Raw genomic sequence first — 16,750 nt, forward strand, 5'->3', positions numbered from 1 at the left:
TGCTGAAATGAGTCTATAATATACCTGTATATTGTACTGTTAAAATGAAGTTAATATTTGACTAATGCATGCTGGATTGTATTGTATTACTATTGCATGCTGATTGTATTAGATATAATAAAATCCTAACCTGTACTGTATCTGGAGCTTTTCTCCCCAGGCCTCCGCTGAAAAAGGACCTGTGTTCAGTCGGACTTTCCCGGTTAACAAAAGTAAAATTGGTGACTCCATAGTCAGACACACTGACGTCCCGCTCACCAGACTGAGTAAGGAGAAGGTCACAGTAAGCTGCCTGTCGGGCGCTAGAATCCGCCACATAACGCAAGCACTCAGGTCTCTCAACAGCAGGTACAAATACGACTCAGTCATTGTCCACGCTGGTGTAAACGACATGAGACGTACCTCCTTGGACTACATGAAAAGAGACATTGAGGAGCTCTCTGATTATGTAGCCCAGGCAGGTATGACCCTGACCTTGAGCAGTATCCTACCTTCACCAAGAATGATGCCACAATACAGAGATAAGATGATCAGCTTTAACAATTGGCTTAAACTCTGGTGTCATTCAAAGGGGATCCAATGTCTGTCTGCCTGGGATGACATGCTGGACAAGCCACGCTGCCTCGCAAGGGACGGCTTGCACCTGTCACCCCTGGGATTCCGGATATTGGCAAAGGCTCTTGCCAACCCCATAGTGCCTTTTTTAGGCAAGGCTCAAATTCTAAACCTACCACCCTAGAACACAAAAAGGAAAAAACTAAGGGTAATGCTGCTCAATGCCAGAAGTCTAAATCTCAAAATGCACGCACTCGAGGCCCTTCTCAGTATGGAGAACATCGATGTCTGTGCAGTGACAGAAACCTGGTTCAAGGCTCCTGAGAGCACCCCAGCACTATCAGGTTTTACCTCTTATCATGCGTTCCGCCCCAAAATCCGGACAATACCAAGAAAGGAGGTGGGGTATCCATATTCATCAAAGACACCCACACCTCAAGACTGGTGGCAACGCATGATGCATCGGAGACCATCCAGGTGCAATTAACCATAGGCAAGACTGCTCTACAAATTGTAGCATGTTACAGGCCACCCTCACAAACTCAGGAACCTCACATGGCCTTCCTGAAAACACTAGAGGGGATAAATGTATCACCAAACACCATCATACTAGGTGACTTCAATTACCCTAATATAGACTGGGAACACTACTCAAGCCCAAACACCCTAGCCCAAAAGTTCCTGGAATTCATAAACTCAAATGCCATGGAACAACTAGTCACCATCCCCACAAGAGGAGAAAACATACTTGATCTCATCATCACGAACATGGGAGCACAATGTTCAACACTGGAAGTATACCCCTCACTGGTGAGATCAGATCACAAACTAATCTCGCTGGAGGTCCTCATCCCACCTCCACCTAAAATAAAAAGACCACAGTAAAGAACTTCTCGAAAGCCGACTTCACACTTCTAAAGACTAGTGTGGTCTCCTTTAAGGCCCCCGAGCCGGCAGAAAACAGTACTCAAGCTGCTGAATCACTTACAAATGCCTTCTACCAGCACCTGCAGGACTGCATGGATAAGGCAATCCCAAGCAAAACAAAGACTCTTTGTACCAAAGGCAAGCGTCCAGTCTGGTGGACCCCAGCCATAAACAAACTCTACAACAAAAGGAGGAAGCTACTACAAGATAGAGCAAAATCCTTAAAAGGTAAGACACCCTTGATCACTATAAGTAAAAAACTAAGAGCTCTCATAAAATCATCCAAAGCAAATTTTGAGAGAAAAATAGCTAAAGACTCAAAAGACAATCATAAGGCCTTCTTTAGCTATGTTAGAAACCTGGGAGGAAACTCCCAGATATGCTCAGAACTAGTTCAAAATGATGTGAAGATTACTGATCCCACAGACATTGCCAACATACTGGCTGACAGGTTCAGTGCAAACATCTCCCAAAAGGAGAGATATCTATCCCAATCGATTGCAGCCCCCCAAACATCTCCAACGCCCAGGTGAGAACTGCTCTCTCCAAAGCAAAAAACACAGCATCCATGGGACCTGATGGTGTCCCCGGCTGTGTGCTCCACGAACTCAACGAGGAATTAAACCCACAGCTAGGACAGCTGTTTAATCATAGTCTTACCTCTGGATACGCACCCAGGAGTGGCGCACTGCAACTGTGGTCCCACTTCACAAAGGCGGTGCCTCCACCGACCCTGGAAATTACCGGCCCATTAGCTTGACAAGCCTTATCTGCAAAGCCATGGAGAGGATCATAATGGACCTCATAAATAAAGACATAGGGAATTTGCAGACTTTGGATCCATCCCAGTTTGGCTTTGTCAAAGGCAGATCATGCCTTCTAAACTTGGTTGACTTTTTCAAACAGTCACCAAAGCCATTGATGAGGGAAAGGCAGTCCATACAGCCTACCTCGATCTGGCGAAGGCCTTCGATACAATACCCCACTCGGGTATCATTGAAAAACTCATCAGCTTAAATGTTAACCTATACATCACAAGATGGGTTGCAAACTGGCTGAGTGACAGAACCCACAGGGTCAGAGTTGCTGGCGCCATGTCAGACTCAAAGCCTGTCACAAGTGGTGTACCACAGGGCTCAGTTCTGGGCCCACTCTTGTTTGGCATCTACTTTTCAAGTACAAGCAAACACAGGAGGGTTATGGCTGACAAAGTTTGCAGATGACTGCAAACTGGGCACCATAGTAGAAAACACATCTGACACAGATATCCTTCAGAAGGGTCTCACAGAAACGGATAACTGGTGCCAGAGCCATGGCCTAAAGTTAAATGCCAAAAATGCATAGTCATACCCTTCGGAAAAACAAGGTTACCCCTAGCTACCAAATAGGTGGCAATCCACTGAGCACAGAAGAAGTTATCAGGGACCTGGGGACCCAGGTTGATAGTAGTCTGTCATTCGACACCCATGTAGCTAAAGTAGTTAGGAAGACCTTCTACATTGCCCACCTTATCATGAAGGGATTCTCATCTAGATCAAGGGAGGTCATAGTCTCCCTATACTCATCACTCATCAGACCAATGATTGAGTACAATGCCCCATTCGAATGTATCTGACCCGACACTTGCAGCAGCTGGAGAGGCCACAAAAGTTCCTCACCAAAAGGATAAAGGGTCTCAATCATCTGTCCTATGCTGCCCGACTGAAAGAACTCCAGCTCTATTCAGTCGCCACCGCTTGCTCAGAGGTGACCTTTGCCTAACATACAAGGCCATGTCAAACCCAGATTTGATGAATATGCTTCACCTCAAAAATCTAGATCCGTCAGAGTCACAAGGGCGGGAGACTTAAACCTCGACACGGCTATTAATAGGACGTGCTGGAGGGATAGATTCATCACCCAAAGACTCCCTATGCTGTGGAATAAAATCCCGGTATATGTGAGGCAGAGCACCTCGCTGGCCTTGTTCAAGAGAAATCTTGACCAATGGATGGGAGATCGCAGATATACCCCAGGGATTACCTCAGTGTCACTGCTCAACAGAGGCACAGCAAAATAATGGGTATAGCTCCCCATACTAAAGGGGTGGCGTAAGCCACAAAACTATGGGCTAGGCTTGTAAATGCCCTGGGGCAGATAGCCTAGTATGAACCTATGAACCTATGAACCTATAAATAAATAATATCTTAAGTAAGATCAGTGTCAAATATCCCTTTACATTCTTAAAACAGGGTTCAATCTGGTATTGCTTGTTTAAACCATGGTTTATTAAGTTAAAACAGCTGATAAGCGTCTTCACCCTTGCCAGAGCTTCATCAGATCTGAGTTATACACAGCAGTAATAAGTAATATATACATTTCTATTTTCCATATAAACAGTCACGCAAATTACAAAGAAGGCTTTAATCCAAAGTTACTTAAACAGATTAATTTCAGTGATAGTAAATGGAACATAGTTTACATCTTTGTAGTGAATGGTGGTGTTTACTCCTTATTAGGGTTACCACCTGTCCCTCTTTGTACAGGGCAGTCCCTTTTGGGACAGTTGAGTCCTGTGGTAAAAACTAAAAAAATGACATATGTACTGAGATTTTGGGATAGAAATTATTTCATCATTTTTTTAAATGTTACATAACAGTTATATTGTATCTGACATACCTAAATGTTACATGCAACAGCATAAGCAACTCAAATTCTACAAGATTTTTGCCTCATTTTTGGTCTGTTCCTCATAAAATTTGCAGTTTTCTGGCAAATCACTGAGGACTTGAAGTCACTAAATAAAGAGAGACATTTGATTTTCAGGCTTCATATCCTTCAGAAAAGATAAAAGGATGCAAAATCTGTCATTCTAGCAATGTTCTAAGTTTATAGGAGCAACAATTAAAATATGTTGCTATTTTTTGGACCCTCATCCCCCAATTATTTCTGGCTTTGTCCAGTTTTCTTGCACAGAGAGATTGAAAGGTATGTTGAAAGGTGGAAACTGTACTCCTTATTTAAGTAAGAGCAAAGTCAGTGTGGATCCAGCTGTTGATCAGTATGCTAGGTTTAATATCAAACAACAATCTAGTCGAGCATTTTTGTTACATTACTATAGTAAATTACAAAAACAAATGGCAGTGAGACTTAACTCCATGTGAAATGCTGTGATGGGAGAATGCAAACTGATCTCTGACACAAATCTTAGGTAAGACATTAAAACAACAGTGTACGTTAATAACTTGAACATACCTCTCATCATCTTAGCAAATGAAATCCGGACAAAGCCTGAAATAATGGGGCGGGGGGGGGGGGGGCAAAGGCTCAAAAATAGGGGCAATTTTTAAATACTGTTATTATATACTTAAAAATGTACTAGAATAACAGGAATTGTGTTAGCATGCAGTTCTGAAGGATGTGAAGTCTGAAAAAATGTTCTGTCATTATTTAGTGACTTCAAACCTCCATGATATGTCAGAAAAAAACACAAATGTTAGGAGGTACAGACCAAAAATATGAGGCAAAGCTAATAAGATTCTGCAAAAATGTGGATAATTGAGAGGTATGAATTTGAATACCAGCCGCGGTGGTTCAGCGCTTAGCGTTTTCGCCTCGCAGCAAGAGGTTCTCCCGTCCGATTCTCGGCTGGAGCGCCTTATGTATGGAATTTGCATGTCCTCCCCGCCGTCGAGTAACGTTAAAGACACGCAGGTAAGTTCGAGCGTGACCTTCGTTGAAGTTTGGGCGTCGGGCTGGCAACTCGGCACCGTAAAAATCCACTACCAATCATGATGCGGCGTGGCGACCCCTAACCGCGAAAAGCCGCAAGTCTTATCATTCCTGTACCACTACCTCCTCCACTTTTACTGTACAGTATCAGATACTGACCGCGAATTAATGAGCTCTGATATTTCATCGTTATTTACATAGGTAATACCAAACTTTCCAGAGCCATACCTCTCAATTGTATCTTATTATGAGGAATGTTCCTCATTTGGGATCATAAAATGTTCATGTTCTTAGCAGTTCCACATTGAAAGGCTTTGTCACACAGTCAGCGTTAGCAATTTTTAATTGATATCTATGGTAAATAGAACTGAATCCTGTTATTTCAAAGAATTGTTCTATAAGTAAAAATATCACATTTTAATCATCCTATGAGCTTCTTTAATTTGTTAGCAAGCTGTTGGTAACTGTTCCACATTTTGTCCATTTGCTCCACATTATGAAAAGTAGTATTCATCATTTTGGAGATTGAAGGTTGAGAGCTGTGTCCAGAATCGATGGCTTTGGCATGAAGGGAGCTATACCGTGGGAGTACATAGTTTTACACCTGTAACGGTTTAAAAATCAACATTGTTGCATAAAGAAAGAAAGAAAGAAAAAAAAAACAGCGTACATTGAGTGTTAGGAATCTGGTATGTTGAGTTAATTTAAAATGAAAATAAATATGAACGTATGAAGTTTGGCATAACCCATAAGTAAATTTAACAATCCTGTACTTCACACGCACTCATCACAAATTTGATGTCTGTGGTGCGCATGCTGAACAATAAAGCTGTTCTTGTCGAGTTGAAAAGAGAGGTGGTTACCGTACAACCATGGCGGCGCCCATGGTGTCGTGGAAGAGGTTATTTTCTCTGTTGTGTAGACCGAGTTTGGCTGGGGCGTGGGGTCGGATCACTGACCGGTTCGCTCGCAACAGGGATCGGGGCGGGAGGAAAAAGAGGAGGTAAGCGGGTGGCGCTTATGCCCTGTTAGCGGGCGGGGAAAGGCGGAAGTGCTTGTTGTGGGAGGAAATTAGCAAACTTCTGTCATGCATGTGTTTCCAGTTCTTGTCATGCTGTGTAGGTGTGCAATTCCGAATTTATTTTATGTAGCGTTCTTTCTTTTCTGCTTTATAATACCACTTGCATGTCTTTGGAATTGCTGTCTGGTGTGTGGGAAACATAGGTTTGTGGTTATCCTTGGTTATATTTAAACCTTCTAGGTCAAGTAATGGATTAATTTTAAATTCTTACTAATAGAAAGGGGACGTTTTACAGATTGAAGATGTGCAGTAAAATAGGTGAGTTTTAACTGGGAGTAGTGATTAACACTTTTGGACAAAAGTATGCAGAATACCTCGCTATCCAAAACCTTAGATGTGCCATTGCCACAAGTGTTTCTTACCTAGACCTTCCCCGTATTCCTCTCAGTTCTTCACAAGGTTTTGATTCTTTACAAAGGGCAGAAAAAATCCCCAGGTTTATCCACCTCAGCTAATGCCTCGAGCACCAATGTTTCATTGTCTCTAAATCAAAAATGGCTACCAGTACCAGAGAGATCAACACCTTCATGTTTTTCTCCACAGCCTTTTTGGCTGGACTGAAAGAGTGTCTATACTTGACCATTGAAGTGTTCCAGCAGAAGCGTAGTTGTGCACGCTGCTATCATAAAAATCACACTCAAAGGCACTAAATAATCAGGCTTTACCCATTAGTTTCTGAAGTGTTTGGCAGTGTAGACGCAGAACAGGGCAGTGTATCTGTATAGATGTAGACACCTTGAGTTGGCATTTTCCCCATTAAAAGCACCCAGTTTAGGTGTTAGCATTTTGGGGCCCCAGCAAATGCCAAGCTGGAGATGCCTGGGTACTTCCAGACTAAGTATCACCGTGTCACTGCCACCCCTCCTAAGCAACCTTTTAGTTGATGTTGCATACTTTTAGCAGTAGTAAGCACAGACTGACCTGTAGCTGCTATGTTCTTTCATTACAACAGGCTTAAGTATATTACTATGGATTTTGTAAACACAAACTCTCTGGACCAGATTGCCAATACACTAACCAGGGGTGCAACCAATCTGGATCCTGCCCTCACTAATATGGGATAGTGCTTCACACCCCCTAGTGCAGTGTCTTTTGTGGGAAGGTCAGATCAAAAAATGGTCTCCTTTTGAAGTAAAAATAAAACCTGGACCCCCATCTAAACCTGGAATATTCAGGCTAACTTCCTGCTATTGAGTGATAACTTCGATAAAGTACACATAAGTACCCTCAACAGCCGTGAATGCACTTTCAAAACAATACCCACAGCAACATGTACAACCCCATCTCATGGAGCCTCTTTTTCTAAGCCCATAAGGCAGGCCACCACACAGTCCAATGTTCTGGTCATGGGAGACTCCATTGTGAAATACACTGATGTCCCTCTCACCAGACTGTGTAAGAAGAAAGTCATGGTCATTTGTTTATCAGGGGACAGGGTCTACCACATTACGCACACACTCTGGTCATAGGACGACAAATACCAGTATGACTCAGAGTCCATGGGTATGTAAATGACCTGAGATGGACCTCCCTAGATTATATGAAGAGAAACATCATGGAGCTCTTGGAATGTGTGTCCCAAGCTGGTATGAGCATGGCATTGAGCAGTATTTTACTTTCTCTAAGGATGATGTCACAATATGGACATAAGACTATTCTGGTGTCATTCTAAGGGGGTGCAGTATTTGTCAGCATGGAAAGAAATGGTCAGCAGACCATGCTGCTTTGCTAGGGATGGTCTACACCTCTCTTCTCTAGGCTTTCAAATATTAGCTAAAACATTGTCCTTCCCCATAGTGCCTTTTTGTAGGCAATGCCAAACTGAAAGCACTTGCAACATAGCAAATCAAAACCAAGAAAATCTAAAGGTGTTACTGCTCAATGCTGGGAGTCTAAACAAGAAACCACTTCCTACAAGCTCTCCTCATCGTACAAAATGCTGTCATTTGTGTAGTGACTGAGACATGGTTTAAAGCTGCTGAGCGCACACTGGCAGTGCAAGGCTATAATACCTTCCACGCATTTAAACCAGCTACTACACAGACAGGGATTAAAGGCGGAGGTGTCTTGATTTACGTCAAAAATAAATATACCTTAAGGCTGGTCAAACAGGTCAATGCATTTGAGCTTCACCATGTTGAAATCACCATAGGCAAAATCCCATACCCTTCCTTACAATCCTTCTCTGTGACCCAGGAAACCCATAACGTGTTTAAGCTTATTGGAAATACTCGCCGTCCAACCCAATACTTTTTTCATGGGTGACTTTAAATACCAAACTATTAAATGGGAATCATGTATGACACCAAACGTGCAGGCAGAGAGATTCCTGGATTTTGTAAACACAAATGCAAAGAAAATGGACTGAGTACTGAGTTCACTCTGACAACGACACAAAGTACCTGAGATCTGTAATACAGTCTGAAGAAGCGATCTGGGTAGATCGCAAAAGCGTTTACTTCTTTTTGTTTAATAAAAGGTAAATCTGTCGTGGAACTCTGCAACTTCTTTTTTCTACAATTTTGTAAACACAACCTCCCGGGACCAGACTGTCAGTACGCTGACCAGGGATGCAAACATACTGGATCTGGACTTCACTAATATGGGAGAGTGCTACACACCCCCCTAGTGTAATGTCTTCTCTGGTAAGGTCAGACCACAAAACAGTCTCCTTTGAAGTAAAAAATAAAACCTGGAATGTTTAGGAGCAAATCTAAGGCTAACGTCCTACTATTAATAGGTTCATAGGTAGGTACTAAGCTATTGGCCCTATGGCCTATACAAGCATAGGCAAAAAGGTACCCTGGCTTTTGCCATCCAAGAAAATTATTTTCCTGTGCCCCTGTCGAGCAGAGCCACAGAGGTGATCCCTGGGGTGAATTTCCTATTTCCCATCCAATCAACAGGATTTTTCTTGAAGAGTGCTAATGAGGAGCTCTGTTTGATATAGATAGGTAGTTTGTTCCAGAGTATGGGAAGTCTCTGGGACAGGAATCTATCCCTCTAGCATGTTCTGTTTATTGTGGTGACAAGGTTTAGGTCCCAAGAGCGTGTAGCTCGGAGGGATTGGGATTTCTTTAAGTGGAACATGTCCAACAGCTTTGTGTTTGACATAACTTTGTATGTTAGGCAGAGATCATCTCTGAGTAGGCAATATGCGATGGAGTAAAGCTGGAGTTTTTTGAGATGGTCTGCATAGGGCATCTGTTTGAGGCCGGTAATCCTCTTTGTGAGGTATTTCTGCGGCCTTTCCAGTTGTTGTAGATGTCTTGGGAGGTACATACCAAAAGGGACGTTGTACTCTATAATGGGTCTAATGAGTAGAGGGGAACAATGACCTCTTTTTTTTCCCTGGATGAGAAACTTTTTGTGATGAGGTGTGCCACATAGAAGGATTTCCTGACTACTATGGCGATGTGATTATCAAAGGAGAGACTACTGTCCACCTGTGTCCCAAGGTATCTTATCACACTTTTGGTGTTAAGTAGACTACCACCTATGTGGTAGCTCATGGGTACAGAGTTTTTACCAAAGGGGATGACAATGCACTTTTTTGCATTGAGCTTGAGGCCATGGCTTTGACACCAGGCATCTGTCTCAGTGAGGCCCTTTTGTAGGATGTCCACATCATTAGGAGTTTCAATTATGGCTCCTAGTTTGCAGTCATCTGCAAACTTCATTAGCCAAAGACCTTCTGTGTTAGCCTGTACTTCAGAAAAGTAGATACCAAACAGGAGATGACCCAGGACTGAACCCTGTGGTACTCCACTTGTCACTTGTCTGAAGTTGGATTTGGAGTCTGCTACTTTCACAGTGTGGGTTCTGTCAGTGAGCCAGTTGGCAACCCATCTTGTGACATAGGGATTTATACCTAGTTTAGTGAGTTTATTTATAATGCCAGAGTGGGGGAATGGTGTCAAAAGCCTTGGTCAGATCTAGATAGGCTGTGTGAACCACCTTACCCTCGTCTACAGCTTTGGTGACTGCTTCAAAGAAGTCAATCAGGTTTAGGAGACATGATCTGCCTTTTACAAACCTGAACTGGGTGGGGTCCAGAGTTTGGAGATTACCAATGTCTTTGTTTATAAGTTCCATGATGATATGTTCCATGGCCTTGCAGACCAGGCTCGTTAAGTTAGTGGGGTAGTAGTTCCCGGGGTCCATAGTGGCTCCCTTTTTGTGGAATGGGATAACCGTCCCTGTGCACCATTCAGTGGGCACAAAGCCTGAGGTGAGGCTATGACTGAACATGATGCTTAGGTGGAGTGCCACTTCATTCTGTAGTTCATGTAGAATGCAGCCTGGGATGTTGTCCGGTCCCATGGATGCTGTGTTCTTGGCTTTGGAGAGTGTGGTTTTTACCTCTCCAGCCGTGATTACAGGAACTTTGCATTCTTCTGGTATAGAGATGGGCCCTTTAGGGGGTGAGAGGGGAGGGGGTAAAGTTAGCGGTGAACCTATCTGCCAGGATGTTGGCAATATCAGTTGGTTCTGTATATTTAGTGCCATTGTGCTGTAACTCAGAGCAGATCTGAGTGTTGCCTTTGAGATTCTTGACATAGCTATAGAATTAATTGATACCTTGGCAAAATTTCAAGCCCCCATAAACTGTGAGGACACTGCTGCCTACATGGAACTGTTCACAGAAGTCCTATACAAGCATTTTAATATAGCTGCATAGAGACAGCTAGCTAACCCACAAGGAAGAAGTACAGAACTAACTCAAAAAACAAGCCCCCCTGGTGGAATCATAACATCAGTAGGCTATATAACAGAAGGAAGTAAACCATGGCAAAAATTAGGAGGCATAGCACCCAGCAGGATAAAATCACTCTAGTCAAACTAAACAAACAACTGACAGGACAGATAAAGTTTACCAAAACCAAATATGAGTTAAATTTGGCCTCCCAGGCCAAAGACACCCACAAGGCATTCTTTAGCTATGTCCACAGCCTCAAAGGCAATGCACAATTGTGTGCAAAGCTCCTTGTTAATGGAGCCACCTGTACTGATCCAGAAGATAATAGCAAAACTATAGGCAGCCAACGTCTGCTCTAACTTTACCCCCTCTCTCCCACTCAACCTCCCCTCAGGAAATCCCCTCAGGAAATACCATCAAATGTAACTCCTACTACTATTACTTGATAACAAGGTTTTAATGCTCTCTCTAAGGCCAAGAGCACTGCATCGATGGGCTCAGACAATATACCAGGATGCCTTCTAAATGGTGTTAAATATGACCTACCAGGCTGTCTGCAATTGCTATTTAACTGTAGCCTCCAAACAATCTTTGTGTCTCATGTTTAGAGAACAACAGTAGTCATTCTTTTGCATAAATATGGGCCAGCTACATACCCTGGAAACTACAGACCATAAGTCTCACTAGATTTGTATGCAAATCCTTGGAAAGAGTCATCATGGAAATGATCAGTAATGACATAGGAAACCTCCAAACAGTGAACCCAACCCAGTTTGGTTTCGTCAAGGGCAGATCATGCCTACTCAACCTGGTGGACTTCTTTGGTGAGGGCAAAATGGTTCACGCTGCCTACCATGACCTGGCCAAGGCATTTGACACAATATCCTGCTTGGGCATTGTTGATAAATTCAATAGGTTAGGTATAAATCCCTATGTCATCCAGCTCATAGACAGGAGTTGGGACGATAGAATTAGGGAGTCCACCTCTTCAAAGAAGCCAGAAACAAGCAGACTCCATCAGGGATCAGTTCGGGGACTTCTCCCTTTTGGCATTTACTTCTCTGAAGTCGGGCCTTTGGCTGACTAAATTTGCAGAGGACTGCAAATTAGGACGAGTCATAGAATCCCCCCATTGACCCAGTTGTTAGCCAGAAAGGGCTGACACCAACAAATAACTTTGTGTCAGAGCTATGGACTAAAACTAAATTCCAAGAAATGCATAACAGTATCCTTTGGGAAGTCATCAACCCCCTGGTAACTATCATATTGAATACACCCCTAAGAGTTGGCCAGTAGTGAGGGACTTGAGGACACAGACAGTAATATAGCCTTTGGTCATCAAGTGTCCTCTACAGTAGTGAGGAAATCATTTTGTTTTGTGCAACTTATAGACAAGGGAATGGCATCTAGATCTAAGGAGGTCAGTGTTCCACTGTATTCAGCATTCTTCAGATCTGTCATGGAGTACAGTGCCCCCTGCAATATATACCCAACTAGACATATCCAGCAATTGGAATGTCTAGAAAGGTTCTTCACTAAAAGAATACAGAGCGTAAGTAACATGTCCTCTGCAGACTGTCTGAAAGCCCTATTCTTGTATTCTGTCTCCTACAGGCTGTTGAGGGAAGATCTATGCCTGGCATACAAGGGATTGTCAGACCCCACCCTTATGGAACTCTTGTATATCCGCAAAACAGCACCAGAATTACCCATTCTAAAGACAGATGATGCCTGTGATATAAATAGGACCTAATGGAGAGACGGATGTGTATTCCAAAGACACTACCCCTTGTAACATGTTCCCCAGGGATGTGAAACAGAGTTCCTCCTTACCCCATTTCAAGTGCAGCTTGGATAATCAGGTGGGGAATAGAAAGTTCATCCTTGGTTTGGCACCTATATCTCTAATGGACAAAGGTAGCCTGAAAAGGGTTCATCTGCCAGGCCCCTGCTTATAAATTTTTCATCTCCCAAGTCCCTGCATACACCTGCCAAGGGTACCAGAACTTGTCAGAGATTTGGGATGCATGGCTAGGCTTAAAACGGTCCTTATCATTAGCCTAATACACATCTATGAACTATTTCAGCCCAGTGTTCTTCATTATTGCAATTTGAACAACATCCGTCATATTGCTGGTAATCAAAGTAATAGTTCAAAAAAATGTCCCCTTTCCTTCTTGGTCATACCTCTCACCTGCCCCAGATTTTGCTGAACATTGTTGCCTTTCTGGTAAATCACTATGGATTACAGTCAAATTACATACCCTGAGGATTACAGTTGGTCATTAATGCCAGACATATTTCTCAAAGTCATAAATCAAGCATTCTGGATGAAGTCAAAAGTAAATGGGGGGGAGGCAAAGGCCCAAAATTAAGGACAGATTTTAAATATTGTAGACCAAAAACAAGGAGCAACGACAACTAGTAAAACAAAAAAGGCTGTGCAGTTGCCACGCAGGACTGTATTTATTAAAATAACTCAACAAACTGGTAACAAGAATTAATAAAATAAAATCACAGAGCAGAACACACCAGTACTTAGCACTTTCACCCGTCTAATCTGTGGGCATCTTCACAGTACTGAAAGCTTCACTCAGATAACGTTCAATTAAATATGCTTGTTAATCTACATTATTACTTAACCATATGTAGTTAATTAAACAACACCTCTGATGGAACAATAGACAAACTATAAGAATAAGTAACACCATAAAAATAAATAAATAAAAAATGAATAATCAAGCTGTTCATATTCACAATAGTAGTGTGTAAGGGTACAGTTGTTATATTAGATACAACCTAAAACTGTAAACTATACATTTAAATTCTATGCAAAAATAATCAACTGAAGAAGTGAATACCTCCAATAGTTACAATTCATAAATAAATTCATTCAAAACGTCGATAGAATATCATATACAGAATAGGACATGTTCTTCCCAGTATGCAAGAAACATGTTTGCGTAGCTATTGGCACAAGGTGTGCCCATAGCTACGCCCTCTCTTTGCTTGTAGATGTTGTTCATAAACATAAAGAAGTTATTCTCCAGTACTAGCTCTAAAAAATGCACAATCAAGTCAATGGATTCAGCAGAATAGTCACTGTGTTGCTTCAAATATTCTGTAATATCACTTAATCCCAGTTCATTGGAAATTACAGTAAAAAGAGATTTTACATCAAAAGTGATGAAAATGTACTCCATTGTAATTGTAATGTCCTTTATACATTCATAAAAATCAATTAAAAATTGTTTAGAGTCTCTCAATACCATCATATTAGTATTCAATACCGACCTGAGATGTTTTTCAACATAAACAGAAAGATGTTCTGTTACCCAATTCCGACCTGAGACTATGGGTCTCATAGGAGGGTTGAGTGGGTCTTTATGTATTTTGGGTTGTCCATATATGACTGGTATGACTGGAGATGAAATAATAAGATAACCAAATAGGTCTTTATTTATTAAATTACTCTTAAAGATGTCATTAATTGTCTCATGCACATATTTAATAGTATGTTGTACATTCTGCATAGAAGCGGATATGTAAAAGTCATCATTTAACATATTTTCCATTTTCTCTATGTAATCAGACATGTTCATAACAACAATTTTACCCCCTTTATCCACAGGTCTTACTATAATATCAGGGTTATTCTGTAGTTTCCTGAGACTTAATCTTTCTTTAAATGTTAAATTGTCTCTTTTTCTAGCTGTTTTTTTACTACTGTGATAAATGTGTAACTCTTCTTCAGTAAGTTTCATATAGGCCTCCACTAAAGGATGATTTGATGGTATAAATTCACTTAAATTCTTGAATTTATGCATTTCCTTATTATTTAAGTTACTATTACAGTCTTTATATATTAATTTAAGCATAATATTTCTACAGAATAATTTAAGATCTAAAATAGTGTCAACTAATTGACTAGGAATGAAGTTCAGTCCTTTACTAAGTAATGTCATGTCATCATGTGTCAGTATAATATTAGACAAATTGTGGATTAGCGTTTGTTTGTCCACATCTTTTTGAGTGTCTTCTGATGTACATATTCCTCTGATAACTTCCTCTTCGGTCTCCCCCTGCTCATGGAACGTGATCTGTATGGGCCCTTCTCTGTTCTCACTGGCAGGGGAAAAGACAACTGGAGTGGTTCATCAGGGACTAGCCCTTATATACATATATATATATATATATATATATATATATATATATATATATATATATTTATATATATGGATATATAAAAACCTATATAAAAACCTATACTGAAGCAAAAGAAACAGAATGGATTATTCTGTTGAAAGCTGATAAAGACCATGGGCTGAATGAAAGAGCTTCAATTAAACCAAAATTGAGACAAAGGAGAAATATTAAATAATATGTGTTTTTATATGTTCATACTGTGTATTTTTATTTAGCACATTTTATTAAGCATGCTTTAAGCAATGTTTTTATGTGTTCACAAGTGCTTGAATTAGTATATAGATATATTTGATGATTTTATGCATTGTCTCTTTAAAAGCTATAATTAATAGATTGCTTAAGTACTTAATTAGTGCACTCAGAGAAGTATATATTACAGAGACTTTTATTGAGTATGTGTTGGATCTGAAGAAGCTACATAGCGAAAGCGCTTATCCTGTCTGTTTTCCTGTCTTTTTTGGATTAGAGCTGGAGTTTTTACATCATATACCTTTGGATTTTTTAATTTGGTGATTGGTTCCTGCTAACGCTGTGGTTTACCTTTGTTCAAGATTATTTTCAGCATCTTTCTGAACCTACGCGCTAACCTGCCACAGTTGTGGACATTGCATTCTGATTATTCTTATAGTTTGTCTATTGTTCCATCAGAGGCGTTGTTTAATTAACTACATATGGTTAAGTAATAATGTAATTAGTTTAGATTAACAAGCATATTTAATTGAACGTTATCTGAGTGAAGCTTTCAGTACTGTGAAGATGCCCACAGATTAGATGGGTGAAAGTGCTAAGTACTGGTGTGTTCTGCTCCATGATTTTATTTTATTAATTCTTGTTACCAGTTTGTTGAGATTTTAAATATTGCTTTTATCAAATTAGAAAGTTGATAGAATAACAGGTTTTGCATTAATGTGCATTTCCTATAGGATAAGAAGTCTGCAGTTCAGATGTCTGCTATTATTTTGTGACTTCAGGTGATCCTCATTGATTTGCCCCAAAACCACAAATTTTATGAAGAACAGACCAAAAATATAAGGCAGAAATCTATACATTCTGGTAAATTCTGGATAGTTGAGATGAATGATGCCAGGCATTAGCGTTTCATACTTTGGTGATAGTGGATAACACTGGACTGGCTCATATTCATAGACTCAAATTATACTCAGTCCAGTGTTCTCCATTATCGCAGGCCTTTGAGCAAGCATTACTGACCTCCCCTGAAAAACCTCCTTCACTTCAGTGACACTTCATACTCCATTAGGAACGCTGACAATAATGTATTGGTTATTATTCCTGGTAGCCTTTTGAGCTGAAAGTTAAATAGCAGTCTTCAAATTTGCCCAGCCGATTTGAATAGAATCCATCAAGCCATGAAAAGTGCTCCTATATTGGAAAAATTCCACAAAGCCCTCAAGAAGACACTACTGAAACTGTATTGTTGCTTTTCCACTCATTTATTTATTTGTCTGTTGACTGGGAAAAGTCTGATTGGGCAAATCTCAGTTTCAGCAGAGGTCCAGGTAGAAAAGCTCCACAGTGAAATTATACATGATGTGCATTTATAATTACAGTAT

General features: G+C 40.9%; 1 protein-coding gene across 2 annotated transcripts in view; it reads left to right on the forward strand.

The window, feature by feature from the left end:
• The first annotated feature begins 6,018 nt into the window (after positions 1-6,018).
• Positions 6,019-16,750, forward strand: part of PGS1 (phosphatidylglycerophosphate synthase 1) — a 2,908,952-nt gene continuing 2,898,220 nt past the window's right edge. The window contains exon 1 of one of the 2 annotated variants that reach the window (XM_044068164.1): positions 6,019-6,196. In XM_044068164.1, coding sequence (XP_043924099.1) covers positions 6,066-6,196 — 131 coding nt within the window. In that variant the 5' untranslated portion in view covers positions 6,019-6,065. The remainder of the gene's footprint in view (positions 6,197-16,750) is intronic. The other variant, XM_044068163.1, reaches the window with a different exon arrangement.

This window comes from Protopterus annectens, chromosome 4.part0 (assembly GCF_019279795.1).
Source record: "Protopterus annectens isolate FY-2018-M chromosome 4.part0, PAN1.0, whole genome shotgun sequence".
NCBI lineage: Eukaryota > Metazoa > Chordata > Ceratodontiformes > Protopteridae > Protopterus > Protopterus annectens.